The sequence below is a fragment of the Impatiens glandulifera genome, chromosome 4 (genome assembly GCF_907164915.1).
Source record: "Impatiens glandulifera chromosome 4, dImpGla2.1, whole genome shotgun sequence".
Taxonomy (NCBI): domain Eukaryota; kingdom Viridiplantae; phylum Streptophyta; class Magnoliopsida; order Ericales; family Balsaminaceae; genus Impatiens; species Impatiens glandulifera.
In genome coordinates this window covers 14716384-14730832 of record NC_061865.1, presented here as the reverse complement: position 1 = coordinate 14730832, position 14449 = coordinate 14716384, and the positions used below count along the sequence as shown (strand labels likewise).

Genomic DNA, 14449 nt, shown 5'->3' with positions numbered 1-14449 from the left:
GAAAGAGATAAAGGAAGAAAATAAAATTTATTGAAAGATTCGAGTAAAATAAGAGATCCACAGCTTCGAACATTTATTGAGGCTGAACAAGCACGAATAATAGAAAAAAGAGCTCAAAATCAAGATCAACCAGATCCATTCGCGACGGGTACATTTTCAGGATATTTCAATAATCTTGGAGGAAGTGATGCTAATTTATCAGATTATTAATTATTGTATTATTTATGTTGTAATTTTAATTATTGTATTATTTATGTTGTAATTTTAATTATTGTATTATTTATGTTGTAATTTTAATTATTGTAATTTTTATTTTTAAGTATTGTTTTAGTAATTTAAGTGTGTTTTTTAAATTTTATAACATATAACGAATTATTATTATTTTATATTTTTTGAAAATTGTTAATTTTTTTATCAATATTATTTATAATTATAAATTTATAATATAAATAAATAAAATTATTAAATACTTAAATAAATTATAAATATATACAAAAAGATTATAAATATATATAATTAAATAAATGTTTAATATAAAATTAAACTTAAAGAAAATTTTAATTAAAATAAAAAAGTATAAGGACCTTTTCACATATTTTGGATAATTGCAGGCATGAACAGTCTTCCGCCATATATGGCGTCTTCTTCCTCTAGATATGCCGGAACTTCATTTTGGCGGAGGATTTGGAGGCCGGTTGGAGGAGAATGGGCTACTGCAAACCCAGTTTGCAGTAGGATTGGAGATGCCCTTATATTTTAGAATAAGTTAAATATGAAATATTCAATTGTTACTACAGTTACCTAATATAGTGATGTAATTTTCGACTTTAGTTTGACAACTATCAATTCAACAAATTAATTTGTCATATCCTTCTTTATTTTTCTTGATTTCACTAAGGCTCTTTTGATGTAATTTAAAAAAATGGATAACTTCAATGACATTACAATTACAATTTCATTCTCCACATCAATCATCTAAATTAATTACTTTGTATCAAATATTCATCACCAATAATACCAAAAAAAAAAAAAGAATGTGAAAAATTAAAAAATAAATAAGGTCCCACCGAGACTTGAACTCGGGTTACTGGATTCAGAGTCCAATGTCCTGACCACTAGACCATGGGACCATTTTGTTTGATTTCATATTATTTTATTTATTAATTTTATAATACAAGGATGACATTGAAATACTCCATTATTTGGAACCAATGCATATAGGTTTACTATCTCATGGTCGAGAATATTGCAAGTCAAGAAGCACAAACTAGAAAAAACAATATATGTCCTAACTACACCTTCATATAATCCCAAATTCATAATAAGGCTATTATCATTAAGATTTCACTACTATTTAAAAAATGCAAAAACTCGTATATTAAAGATCATGTGTTCGAAGTTAATCCAACGTCGGAGAATAGGGTATGTAGAAACCTGCAAGAACAATGTTTCATAAATGCAGACGGAATTTACATATATTTCGTCGTGCACTAGAGGATTGGATGATCAACTCTCAAAGGAAAGTTACTATAACAAGCATGAAATTACACTCATACCACAATCCATTATTAATAAACCCTAATTTTTCAGTGTATACAAGTCAATATCTAACACAAATAGGGTACATATTTTGGAAACAGTTCAATTTTTTAAAAACAAATCACTCACACAAAGGCAAATGAAATTCCAGCAACATAAATCATAACCACATAACAATATAAAGCCTAAAAACAATTCAAGATACAATTTGGCTTATTAAGTTATCAATAATAAAGATAATAATGGATTTTCTTTAATTTTCTATTATTCGGGGATACAAATTTCAGTTGGCTGAAGGCATCCTCGCATGGAATCATGTCCGAGCTGTGCCCTTTCGTTATCTCCAAATCCAAGAACTCGCCCATGGCTGGTCAATACGACAGTATGGTACAGGCCTGTGCTAACTTGAGAAATGCGGTGGGACTTTAAGCTATTCAGAACCAAAGGTTTAGTAATCTTGTTCGATGGTCCTCTGTCTGGAAATCCAAGGCTACCAAAACCCATCCAACCAAATCCATAAAGAGAACCGTCATTCACCAAAACAAATGTTTTCCTCTTGCTGGCGCATACCTATAATGATTAACATTTTTGATTCAATCCATGATGTAAACTGGAAAAAGAACACGAAAATGAACTGAAAACGAACCTGTATAGCAACTTGACTCTTCAGGCAGCTGAGGAATTGTGGCGTAGTTTTATCGATTTCATCTCCATAACCCAATGCACCACAGTAACCTTTCCCCCATGTATAAACCTTAAATCCGACAAAAAAAAAATTTAATTTTTGTCATTATGTGGAAAATAGTCCTTATTTTTAAAACTTACCAATCCATTAGAATCAAGAGCGACAACATGCTCATCTCCAGCAGAGACTCTAACAACATGAATACCATTTCTTCTAAAGAACTCAACAGGGCGAGGTCCTTGTTCATTCTGCTGCTCTCCATGACCTAAACAGAAATTTGTCCCCGATCCGAAAGAATACAAGCTGCCATCACTAGTTACAGCCAATGTATAACTTGGACCAGCTGAAACCTGAACTACAGAACCAGCAAGCTCGAGTGATTCTACAAGCGTAGGTGTCGGTCTATCAACTGTATCACCATGACCAAGCTGACCGTGTGCGTTTGAACCACAAGTATATACTCTCCCCTCTCTTGTCAGAAACACTGTGAAACTAAGACCAGCTGCAACCTGCAAATGAAAAAAAATTCTCCATTCACATAAATATTCATTTTTTCCTGAAGAGAAATAGACATTTGATTCAACCTGCTTGCAAGGGATATCCTTCAATGCTTCAACAAGCCTCGGTTTAAAGATCGGACGCCCTGTATCGCTGTGCCCACAGCAAAACGAGGAACTATCTCCACATGTAAAAACCTGAACTCAGCAAAGAATAGAAATCTGATCAATTACTTGAAATTCAACGCACCCATTTGGAAACACTTTCTGGATTTGGATCTTCATTGGAAACACTTGATTCATCAATTATCCCATCACAATGTCACGTTTTGACAGAACTTAGTTAGACACATATTGAACAAATTTATCGACAGCTTCTCTTCTAGATTCAGAAAGTGTTTCCAAATGGGACGAATAAAAACAAAAGACCATTGAATACCTCTCCTGATTGCGCAAGAAACGCAACATGATTGTGGGAGGCCGAGACATGGACAATATCAACAGCAGAAGGGAAACTAATTCGAGTAAACGAAACACATTGTGTCGTTAAAGGGCCATGTCCAAGAACACCACAGAAACTAGAACCACAGGAGTAAACCGACGAATCCTTAATCAACAATGAATGATATTTTCCTGTCCTCACCTGCATCTATTGATGTTTTTTTTCCTTCAAAATCTAGGTCAACATTCACAATAGGCACAAAAAAAATGAAAGATTCAATGATATGGTTATAGTAATACATTGCCTGATGAAGTCTGAACAATATCTGAGGATTGTTCAACCGATTGCAAGAACCTCAATGCTTGCTTCCAGTTGCTTTGGCACCGAATGAAAAGCTTTCCTTTGGCAGCTTCGTTCAAAGAGGAGTATATTGGATGAGATAGACATAACTGAAACGCAGCAAAATCAACCAAGGATCGGAACTTTAATGGGTGAAGGTCACGACTTCCACCGAATGTTCTAGAAGTAATCTCCAAACAAGCCAAATCAGCTGCGGCCAAGCCGCCGGAAGTAAGGATCTCTAGTATTAAATGCGAGGGGAGGTCCTCAATTGTAACAGACCTAAATCGATCAGCCATTTCCAGCTACCCAGATGAAATTAAGTTCTAGGGTTTACTTACCTTCGATCAAGCTCAAATTTTCAAGCGGAATCGGAGACAATTGAAACAGCGTATGAAGAAAGTATCTGAATAGGAGAAAGTAGAAGAAATTGAATAGAAGAAGGGGTTAAGGTATGTGATTTTAACGGGAGATTGGAAGGATGATCGGAAATTAATCATCAAGAAGAGATGATCGATGATTTTTTTGAGTAAAGGAGACGAATCGGACTTTAACTTAGCATCTGATGACGAAAATGGAGTATGGGTTTTGATTCACATAGAAGGAGAGTGCGAGATCAAGCTGAGATATGAATATCGGGAATGAATTATCACAAAAATAGGTCAGAGATGAAGCATATTAGTAAGTAGTGGAATTCCACACCTAGACAAGTAAACAATCGAAGAACTTTTCTCGGAGAGTTTGCGCGTTTTGGGGCGAAGAATGACACAATAAGAGCGAAACTTGTGTGCTAAGATAAGAGGCAATTTAGAGACGAAAGACACTAAGAATAAAGGAATGTGCTTGGTGACGAATGTTCCAACATTTCGACCGTAGGATCTCAAGTTATGACAATATTTCTTGGTTGAATGTTAAAATAATATAATCATGACTAATTTTCACGGTTAGATATTTGTGGGTCGGATGTAAATCAAAACTTACCATGGCTAACTTTTTAGGTCAAAAGTAGAAAAACAAGTCATAACACCTTTTCTCGGTAAAACATCGTACTATATAACATTTCTTCGTCGATTGTCAAGTTAAGCCAATCAAATTCTCGATAAAAAATCGAGTCACAAACTAGAGTCTGTGTCCAAAATAGTTGGACCAAGGTTTTCGGATGAAAACTTGTTGGGAAAAACGTATATTTTATTCCCTACTTGATTGAAAAACTTATGAGCAAATAAAGCACAAATAAAAGCGGAAATAAATAACACAATGCACACACGGAATTTTTACGTAGAAAACCTCCTCAAAACAAAGAGTAAAAACCACAGGACTTTACGTCCAGTTCAAACTTCACTAAAATCAGAGTTGGGAATACAATCAAGGTATAACAACCTTTAATACCGCAAAAAGATAAAAGGGCATACCCAAAAAGATACAACTTTTTGGTCTCAAACAAGTCAAATAAAAACTTAAATTAGGAAGAACCTTTAAGCCCCAGAAAGAACTCCGTTTGAATCTCCGACGTGAGTTTGATGAACCTGCGTGACTGTAGGCGAAAGTCTGCTACAAGAATTTCTCTTTCTTCCTCTCTTTTAATTTTTGACTTCTACTTCTTAATGACGGCTGCCGCTCTTTTTATACTAGAGCAATTAGGTTATAACATAACCCTTTAAATATTATAATACCCTTAATGAATTAAAAGTGAACTTGAACCCTATTGGGCTTTTTTTCATAGTTGGGAGCCCAAATAAAACCCAACAAACTCCCCCCTCACAACTATGGGAAAGATGTTGTCAACCCGACGGTTGAACAACAAAACTGGAACTTGTTTAGTGGTAGTGCCTTAGTCATCATATCAGCGCCATTATCGTCTGTATGCACCTTTTCTAAAATCAACAACTTTTCATCTAACGCATCCCGTATCCAATGATACCTCACATCAATATGTTTAGATCTAGAATGAAATGTTGAATTTTTCGCTAGATAAATAGCGCTTTGACTATCGCAGAGAAGCACATACCTTTCTTGCACAATATCAAGTTCAAATAATAACTTCTTAACCCAAATCAGCTCCTTACAAGCTTCCGTAGCTGCAATAAGCTCAGCCTCCGCGGTTGACAATGCAACACACTTCTGTAGTCTCGATTGCCAAGAAATAGCTCCCCCTCCAAAATTAATCAAATAGCCTGAAGTGGATTTTCTTGAATCAGCATCACCTGCCATATCGGAGTCGGTATAACCAACTAAATTTGGATTCTCATTTCCAAGGCAAAGTTTCATACTTGATGTGCCTCTAAGATATCTCAATATCCATTTCACCGCTTCCCAATGTTCTTTTCCTGGATTTGAAAGAAACCTGCTGACAGTACCAACATCATAAGCTAAATCTGGTCTCGTGCTAACCATAACATACATAAGACTACCAACCGCTGAACTATAGGGAACATTCTTCATATATTCATTCTCATCATCATTTGAAGGACTATATTCGGAGCTCAATTTAAAATGAGCCGCTAAAGGTGTGCCGACACTTTTAGCATTCTCCATATTGAATCTTTGTAACACTTTCTCAATATATTTTTCCTGAGACAACCATAACTTTTTCATCTTTCTGTCACGACTGATTCTAATTCCAAGAATCTGCTTTGCTTGTCCAAGATCCTTCATTGAAAAGGATTTCCCTAGGTCTTGTTTCAACCTATTAATTCTCGCAGCACTTTGACCAACAATAAGCATGTCATCAACATAAAGTAACAGAATAACAAAATCATCAGGAGAGAATTTTTGCACAAACACACAATGATCGGAAGTAGTCTTTTTATATCCGTGCTGCTTCATAAATAACTCAAACTTCTTGTACCATTGTCGTGGAGCTTGCTTCAATCCATACAAACTCTTATTCAACTTGCAAACACAATTCTCTTTACCCTTGACCTCAAAACCATCAGGTTGATCCATATAAATCTCTTCATCTAAATCACCGTGAAGAAAGGTCGTCTTCACGTCCATCTGTTCAACTTCCAAATCAAGACTAGCTGCCAAACTCAATATAGTTCTGATTGAAGTCATCTTAACAATATGAGAGAAAATTTCGTCAAAGTCAATTCCCTTTCTTTGACTAAACCCTTTGACAACCAAACGAGCTTTGTATCGTGGAGCTGAAGTATGATCATCTTGCTTCAGTCTGTATACCCACCTGTTCTTCAAAGCTTTCTTTCCTTTTGGTAATTCTACCAACTCAAATGTATGATTATCATGTAGAGATTGCATCTCATCTTTCATAGCATCAACCCATTTATGCTTGGATTCACTATCCATAGCTTCTTCATATGACTCTGGCTCTCCCCCATCGGTCACTAAAACATATTCATTAATAGAATATTTCGTAGAAGGTTGTCTATCTCTTGTTGATCTTCTAGATGGAATTGTAGATAATTCCTCTTGCTCGTTACTAATATTATCCACTTGAACGTCATGTTCATCTTGAGATTCATCCTGTTGCAACTGATTTTCTGTTGAATTAGGTGATTCAGATAATTGAACTGGATCTGAATCTATCCAATCACATTTTTCCTTCAACTCACTATTTTTAGCTTTATCAATGTTTTCAATAGTCTCATCTTCATAAAAGATGACATCACGACTTCTGACAAGCTTCTTTTCAACTGGATCGTATAATCTGTAACCAAATTCATCTTGGCCATAACCCAAGAAAATGCATTCTCGACTCTTTACATCCAACTTTGATCTTTCATCCTTTGGAATATGAATAGAGCACCTGCATCCAAATACTCGTAAATGATCATACGAAATATTTTTACGAGTCCATACCTTATTTGGAACTTCACCGTCCAAAGCAACTGTAGGACTCAAATTAATAACATGTACTACAGTGAGTAATGTTTCACCCCAAAACGTTTGAGATAACTTTGCTTCTGAAAGCAAACATCTGATCCCCTCAACAATTGTTCTGTTCATCCTTTCTGTAAGACCATTCAACTGAGGAGTCTTTAGAGGTGTTTTCTGATGTCTGATCCCTTGTTGTCTGCAATATGCATCAAATGGACCACAATATTCACCACCATTATCACTACGAATGCATTTGATCTTCTTCCCGGTCTCTCTTTCAACAAGAGCATGGAACTCTTTGGACTTGTGTAAAACCTCGTCTTTAGACTTTAAAACATATACCCAAAGCTTCCTGGAATGATCATCAATAAATGTTACAAAATAAAGAGCACCACTAATAGTTCGTACCTTTAAAGGACCACAAACGTCTGAATGCACCAACTCTAAGACTTTTGACTTTCTTGAAGGAAGATTATGCTTGAACGATACTCTAGTTTGTTTTCCAGCAACACAATGAGAACATTTCTCCAAATCGGTCTCACTCAAACCAGAAATAGCATTTTTCTTAACCAACAGATTCAATCCCTTTTCACTGATGTGACAAGTCTTCTGTGCCATAATTTAAAAGCATCTTTACTCCGTACAACATTCACACTATCCTTGCATATCGAAGTTTGCATCAAATATAAATTAGAATATTTCTCTCCTCGAGCTATAATCAAGTTACCTTTAGAAAGTTTCCATTTTCCAGAACCAAAACTACTCGTGAAACCATCATCATCAAGTTTTCCAGTTGATATCAAATTCAGCCTAATATCTGGAGCATGTCGAACATCCTTAAGTAGTAATTTTGACCCATTACCAGAATCCAAGCAAACGTCACCAATACCAATAACCTTACTTAAGCCGTCATTACCCATCTTCAATACTCCAAAATCACCTGAAGTATAAGACGTAAAATAGTCTTTCCTTGGCGTAACATGCAAGGAAGCTCCGGTGTCAAACACCCAACTCGACTCATTACATACAAGGTTAATTGTATTCTCATCGTGGATAGTTACAAGATCATTTGAAGTCGCTATTGACACACGATCTTCACCAACATCTTTATTTTGATTAGATCCGCTCATTTCGCGTTTCAACTTAAAGCAGTCTTTCTTAATGTGCCCCCTTTTACCGCAGTAATAACATTCAGTTGACTTGTACTTGGATTTGGACTTACTTCGACTCTTATGTCTCGCATTATCTTTTCCACCCACGTTCATCTGTCTCCCCCTATTTTCAGTAACCAAAACATTTGAATTTATCGAAGACCCTTGAGATTTTCTTCTTAATTCCTCATTCATGACGCCACCTTTGGCCATCTGTAGAGTTACTGCACCATTAGCAACAGAATTACAAAGAGAAACCTTAAACGTTTCCCACGAATCGGGTAGAGTAGTCAATAACCAAAGTCCTTGAACATCATCTTCAAACTTAATTCCCATGCCTGATATCTGATCAAGAACACCTTGAAACTCATTTAAATGATCAGCCATAGAAGCACTATCATTATATCTTAAATGAATTAATTTCTGAAGCAAGAATAATTTATTACTTCCAGTCTTTGAAGCATATAAATTTTCAAGTTTATTCCATAAAAATTGTGCATTTGTCTCATGTTGGATGTGGTTGTAGACATTCTCTTCAACAAACTGACGAATAAAACCACATACCTGTTCATGCTCAAAATTCCATTCCTCGTCAGATTTGGATGCAGGTTTCTCACTACCAAAAACGGGTAAGTGTAAAGCCTTAACAAATAACAAATCCTTCATCTTTCCTTTCCAAATTTGATAATTTGAACCATTGAGCAAAATCATCCTACTTGTGTTTATCTTCATAATTCAATCAAGTCATAAACAACTAACCAAGCTCTGATACCACTTGTTGGGAAAAACGTATATTTTATTCCCTACTTGATTGAAAAACTTAGGAGCAAATAAAGCACAAGTAAAAGCGGAAATAAATAACACAATGCACACACAGAATTTTTACGTGGAAAACCTCCTCAAAACAAGGAGTAAAAACCACGGGACTTTACGTCCAGTTCAAGCTTCACTAAAATCAGAGTTGGGAATACAATCAAGGTATAACAACCTTTAATACCGCAAAAAGATAAAAGGGCATACCCAAAAAGATACAACTTTTTGGTCTCAAACAAGTCAAATAAAAACTTAAATTAGGAAGAACTTTTAAGCCCCAGAAAGAACTCCGTTTGAATCTCCGACGTGAGTTTGATGAACCTGCGTGACTGTAGGCGAAAGTCTGCTACAAGAATTTCTCTTTCTTCCTCTCTTTTAATTTTTGACTTCTACTTCTTAATGACGGCTGCCGCTCTTTTTATATACTAGAGCAATTAGGTTATAACATAACCCTTTAAATATTATAATACCCTTAATGAATTAAAAGTGAACTTGAACCCTATTGGGCTTTTTTTCATAGTTGGGAGCCCAAATAAAACCCAACAAACCTTTGCTGTGATGAGTCTAGTTCTTAAGCCCTTGTTTCATGAAGGTTTAGGGTTAGTTTGACTAAGGTGTAGGTTAGAATAATTTAGGTGATTTTTTTCTTTGGAAAACATTGAGTTTTTTTATTTGATGTGTAACTAATTAATGTGGGTTAAACATAATAACTCGTAAACACATTTAACTAATTAACTAGACAAATAAAATTTGTTACTAGGATTCAGGATACTTCGAAAATAATTTAGCTTATTTGTCAATTATTGAATTCAACTAATTAGTTAATTGTTATTGGTTGAGAGATTGTTTGATACCTTAATTTGATTTAGTTTAACTTTTAAGGTTTAAAATTCTATTTATATCTAATAAACTACTCAAAAACACATTGTTAACTTACCAACTCAATATGTGATGAAGTGTCAATTTGTGATTAAGTGTCAATTTGATTCAGCTTATTTGCTATAAGTTATGTGGTAAAGGTTCAAATACTTATATATTATTAAGTTTATTTGATTGATAATTTATTTATTTAAAATCCAACTTATTCACTAATTATAGATGTTGGATTTATCCATGATAATTTATTTCTTACAACTTATTACAAAATTATAATTTATATAGAATCATAAGAGGAATCAAACTAATCATAATATCTTATTCACCCATTAAAATTAGAGACGTCAATTTGGGTTAGGCACGTTGGGTTGGCCTGCCCCACCAAACAATTAGACGGTTTTGGTTGAAATATTAGCTACCCATTTGAAAGTGGGCCTACACGGGCCAGCCCGCTTAGGTCACAGGCTTAGGCGGGTTGGGCTTGGGTTGGCCCGCGCGTTGGCAAAAAAAATCTAATATGATTTATAGCCTTATAGGCATATGCCGCATAACCCTAGTTTTTTATTCTAAAGTTGAGAGTGATTATGTTAAATGCCAAGAGAAGATGGAACTTGTGAAGAAAAAATTGTATAAGCTTTTTGGCCAATATTCTAACAATAACGAAACTCTTCACAACCACGATCTTTCACCACACACATACTTTTCCAAAGTGTAGGAGCAATTAAAGGAAAGAGCAAGAGAATCTTTGATGTAAGTTTTGTAATGTTTTTTTTACTTGTACTCTCTAATTAGTTTATATTTTCTTATTATAACTATTTAAATTAATGTAGGAAATGATGGCATATGAGAGCTAAACAGTGACAAGTGCTGGAAAATCTCAACTAGATCTCTATTTGGAGGAGCCAAAACTTGAATTTGTATGTTATCAAGATTTAGATGTTTTGGAGCATGAGAAGAATCAAAAGAATCAGTACTCAATCCTTTCACTTATGGCAAGTGATGTTTTGGCTATTCCTATAACTACTGTTGTAACAGAATCAACTATTTCCATTGGTGCTCGGGTGCTTACCAAGTATAAAAGTTTCTCTCTTCCTGAAAATGTGCAAGCTCTTATTTGTACTCGCAATTGGTTACATGGATATACTATCGGTAATTTTATTGACAAATTTTTAATTATGTTCTTGACTTATTTGTGACTTGTGACTTCATATATTAATTTATTTTGATTTGAATTTTTAACTGCCTTCATTTTTGTGTATTTCATATGTAGATAAAAATCAAGAAGAGAACGTAATAGTTACATCAATATTATTCAAACAAGGATCAAATGTTCTAGAGGATGCTGATGCAGATATTGAAGAGAAATGCGATGAAGGAGAAGGATTTGACATTGATTATATCTCGATTGATGATATTTAAAGAATGTTGACTTTACTGAAATTTCTATTTTATGACTTTTTCTAATTTTTGTTTCTTTGTTGAACTATTTGGTCAATTAATGTGTAACGATATACAAGACTCTTGTTTGGTGTGTATTATGACTATTTAATCATGTTCTTGAACTCTTGTTTTTCAGAACTATTAATTATTTTTATTTGTAGTGAGACAACCCGCGGGTTGACCCGCAACCCACCTTGGGTTGGGTTGGGGATTTACAGTCCACCGACGAACTTTCAAACGATGGATTTTGGTGGATAGGCCCGTCCCGCCATGTGTTGGCCCGTCTGACCGCTCTAATTAAAATTATTAAATACAAAAAAAATTCTTTATAATTTTAAATATTAAATATAAAAAGAATTATAATATTTAATTAAAATTAATCTAGTTTTCTTAAGTCACTATTTTTTCACTATAATATCAAATTATTTAAAAAAAAATAATACTGCATCAAACAAGCTTAATGGTTCGACATAGCTCTAAAGTTAGTTACTTCTATGTTGGATTTCCACTTAAAATTCGATTTTTAGTTTATATTATTATTTAGATATCTTGTATTTAAATTACAAAAATATATAAACAATATAATGTTACAAATAAATGAAATGTATACGAAGAACGATATCATCGAATAAATGGTTGATTCAAGGCATGTGTTTAACACATTTTTTTAAAAACAGTTTTATCGTCTCCTGTTTATGCTGGAGCTTCTTCTAGCCTAGTGGCAACAAGAGGTGAATATTTACCCTAACATCTTAGGTTTGAGTCCATCAGGCGACAAGTTCTGTGCCTAGTTAAATGATTAAGTGTGTTTGCGGGTTACATACTTAATATGTTGTCCCATTTTATCCCCTCTTCTAGCCTAGCGACAATAAGAAGTAGATACGAACCCTAAGTTTCTGGGTTCGAGCCCGTCATACGAAAAAATTTATGCCTAGTTAAATGGTTAAGTGTGTGTGCAGGTGTTAGGATCAAATACAATAATAGAAGGGGGGGGGGTTGAGTACTGTTGTACTATTTTCACTTTTATGCGATTTTAATCTTGTTAAGGATTGAATATCTGTTTCAATTCATGGAAAATTGTAGCAAGCTCTTGAACGGTTCAAGTGCGGAAAATGATGACGCGATTTGAAGCGGAAGATATATGAGTGAATGAAGCAATGCAAAGACAACACAAGGTTTTTTGGATGTTTGGAGATAAAACTTCTACTTCATCCCTTCTTCTCTTTCCAAAAGGATTCCACTAGAAGAATTTGATTTGTATAGAGCGCTACATAAACCCACTTAGTTCACATGTCTTATCACTTGCTTGTTTGAACTCCTTGCACTCACACTATTTTGTTGAACAAACAACTATCTGTTCAACTTACACGAGTAAGATGATTATCGAATAATACAGAGAGTTATCGTAGTCACTTGCAAAAATTTTAACAATTAGAACGAGCAAGAGACGGGCAATAATACGAGCGCAAAATCACTGAGAGATTTCGTCGTTGTATTCTGATGCCTTTTTATATTTCATGCATGGAAATTGTCGAATATATTTTGTTGATACGTGGCAGTTGTACGAATACAATCGAATCTATTTTGTTGGTACGTGGTAGATGTACGAGTACGGTCGAATATATTATGTTAGTACGTGGCAACTATACGAGTACGATCAAATATATTCTATTGGTATGTGGAAATGGTACATTTGTCGTACGCTTGGCGTATGGGATTTTAGTGCATAATACGTTTGGAATATTCGTTTATCGTTTTACATATCAGAGCAGAGAGGTGGTTGTACATTTTTGTTCACACACACCGACAACAAACACGATGTTTAGTCGGCTAGCTGTCAGATAGAGTAAAGAGCCAATGATCCCTCTATAAGTTGTGATATCAACATCTTGACCTCCTTCATCTTTATCCAGCTTGCTTGACGAGTTCATGGGTGTGAGGCAGCTGAGCAGTTCTCCATACCGAATTTCTTTAGTAATTCCTTGGTATATTTCGATTAATTTATGAAGATTCCAGTTTCAAGTTACCGAACTTGAAGTCCAAGGAAGAACGTCAACTCACCAATCATGCTCATCTCAAAATTGTTCTGCATCAACTTAGAAAACTTTTCACACAGTTTGGGGTTAGTTGACCCAAATATGATGTCATCCACATAAATTTGTACAAGTAATATATGTGAATCTTTAACAAATCTGAAAAGTGTTTTATCTACTATGCCAATAATAAAATCATGCTCAAATAAGAACTTAGACAATGTGTCATACCAAGCTCTAGATGTTTGCTTAAGTCCATATAAATCTTTATCTATATTAAAAACATGATTAGGCAAAGTGTTATTTTTAAAACCAGGAGGTTGTTCAACATATACATCTTCATTAAATATACCATTAGGAAAAACAATTTTAACACCCATTTGATATACTTTAAATTTTTGAAAGCGACATAAGCTAAGAAGATTCTAATAGCTTCTAATCTTGCTATAGGAGCAAATGACTCATCAAAGTCAATTCCTTCATCCTGTCTGTATCCTTGAACTAATAGCCTAACTTTATTTCTCATAATTATGTCATCTTCACTTAGTTTGTTTCTAAAAATCTATCTAGTTCCAATAACAAATTAGTTATCTAGTCTTGGAATTAGATGCCAAACTTTGTTTATTTTAAATTGATTTAGTTCTTCTTGCATAGCATTGATCCAATCTGGATCAAGAAACGCTTCATTTATTTTCTTAGGCTCGATTTGAGAAATAAAATCAGAGTTTGAAAATTTATCCATTAGTTGGTTCCTGGTCCTAAGAGGTGCAACTAGATTACCTATGATTAATTTAGGT

General features: G+C 34.4%; 1 protein-coding gene and 1 non-coding gene across 2 annotated transcripts; both read right to left on the bottom strand.

Annotated features, from left to right (window-relative positions):
* Positions 1–1058: 1058 nt before the first annotated feature.
* TRNAQ-CUG lies at positions 1059–1130 on the bottom strand. The gene has a single exon. It is a non-coding gene; the product is annotated as a tRNA-Gln (tRNA).
* Positions 1131–1539: 409 nt separating this feature from the next.
* On the bottom strand, positions 1540–4346 carry LOC124935908 (ultraviolet-B receptor UVR8). Its single transcript, XM_047476342.1, has 6 exons — positions 3463–4346; positions 3161–3370; positions 2809–2919; positions 2365–2733; positions 2186–2293; positions 1540–2109 (listed from the first exon to the last, which is right to left on the bottom strand). Exons 1-6 carry the CDS (start codon positions 3799–3801, stop codon positions 1804–1806), a joined length of 1443 nt encoding a protein of 480 aa, XP_047332298.1. The 5' UTR covers positions 3802–4346; the 3' UTR covers positions 1540–1803.
* Between the last annotated feature and the right edge of the window lie 10103 nt (positions 4347–14449).

What these genes read in the sequence shown, in the direction of transcription:
- LOC124935908 (XM_047476342.1), bottom strand. Translation starts at nt 3,801, where the DNA reads ATGGCTGATCGATTTAGGTCTGTTACAATTGAGGACCTCCCCTCGCAT. An exon ending in TTCAGACTTCATCAGGCAAT is followed by an intron (nt 3,371 to 3,462) that starts GTATTACTATAA and finishes AAACATCAATAG; the next exon opens with ATGCAGGTGAGGACAGGAAA. An exon ending in TTCTTGCGCAATCAGGAGAG is followed by an intron (nt 2,920 to 3,160) that starts GTATTCAATGGT and finishes TGCTGAGTTCAG; the next exon opens with GTTTTTACATGTGGAGATAG.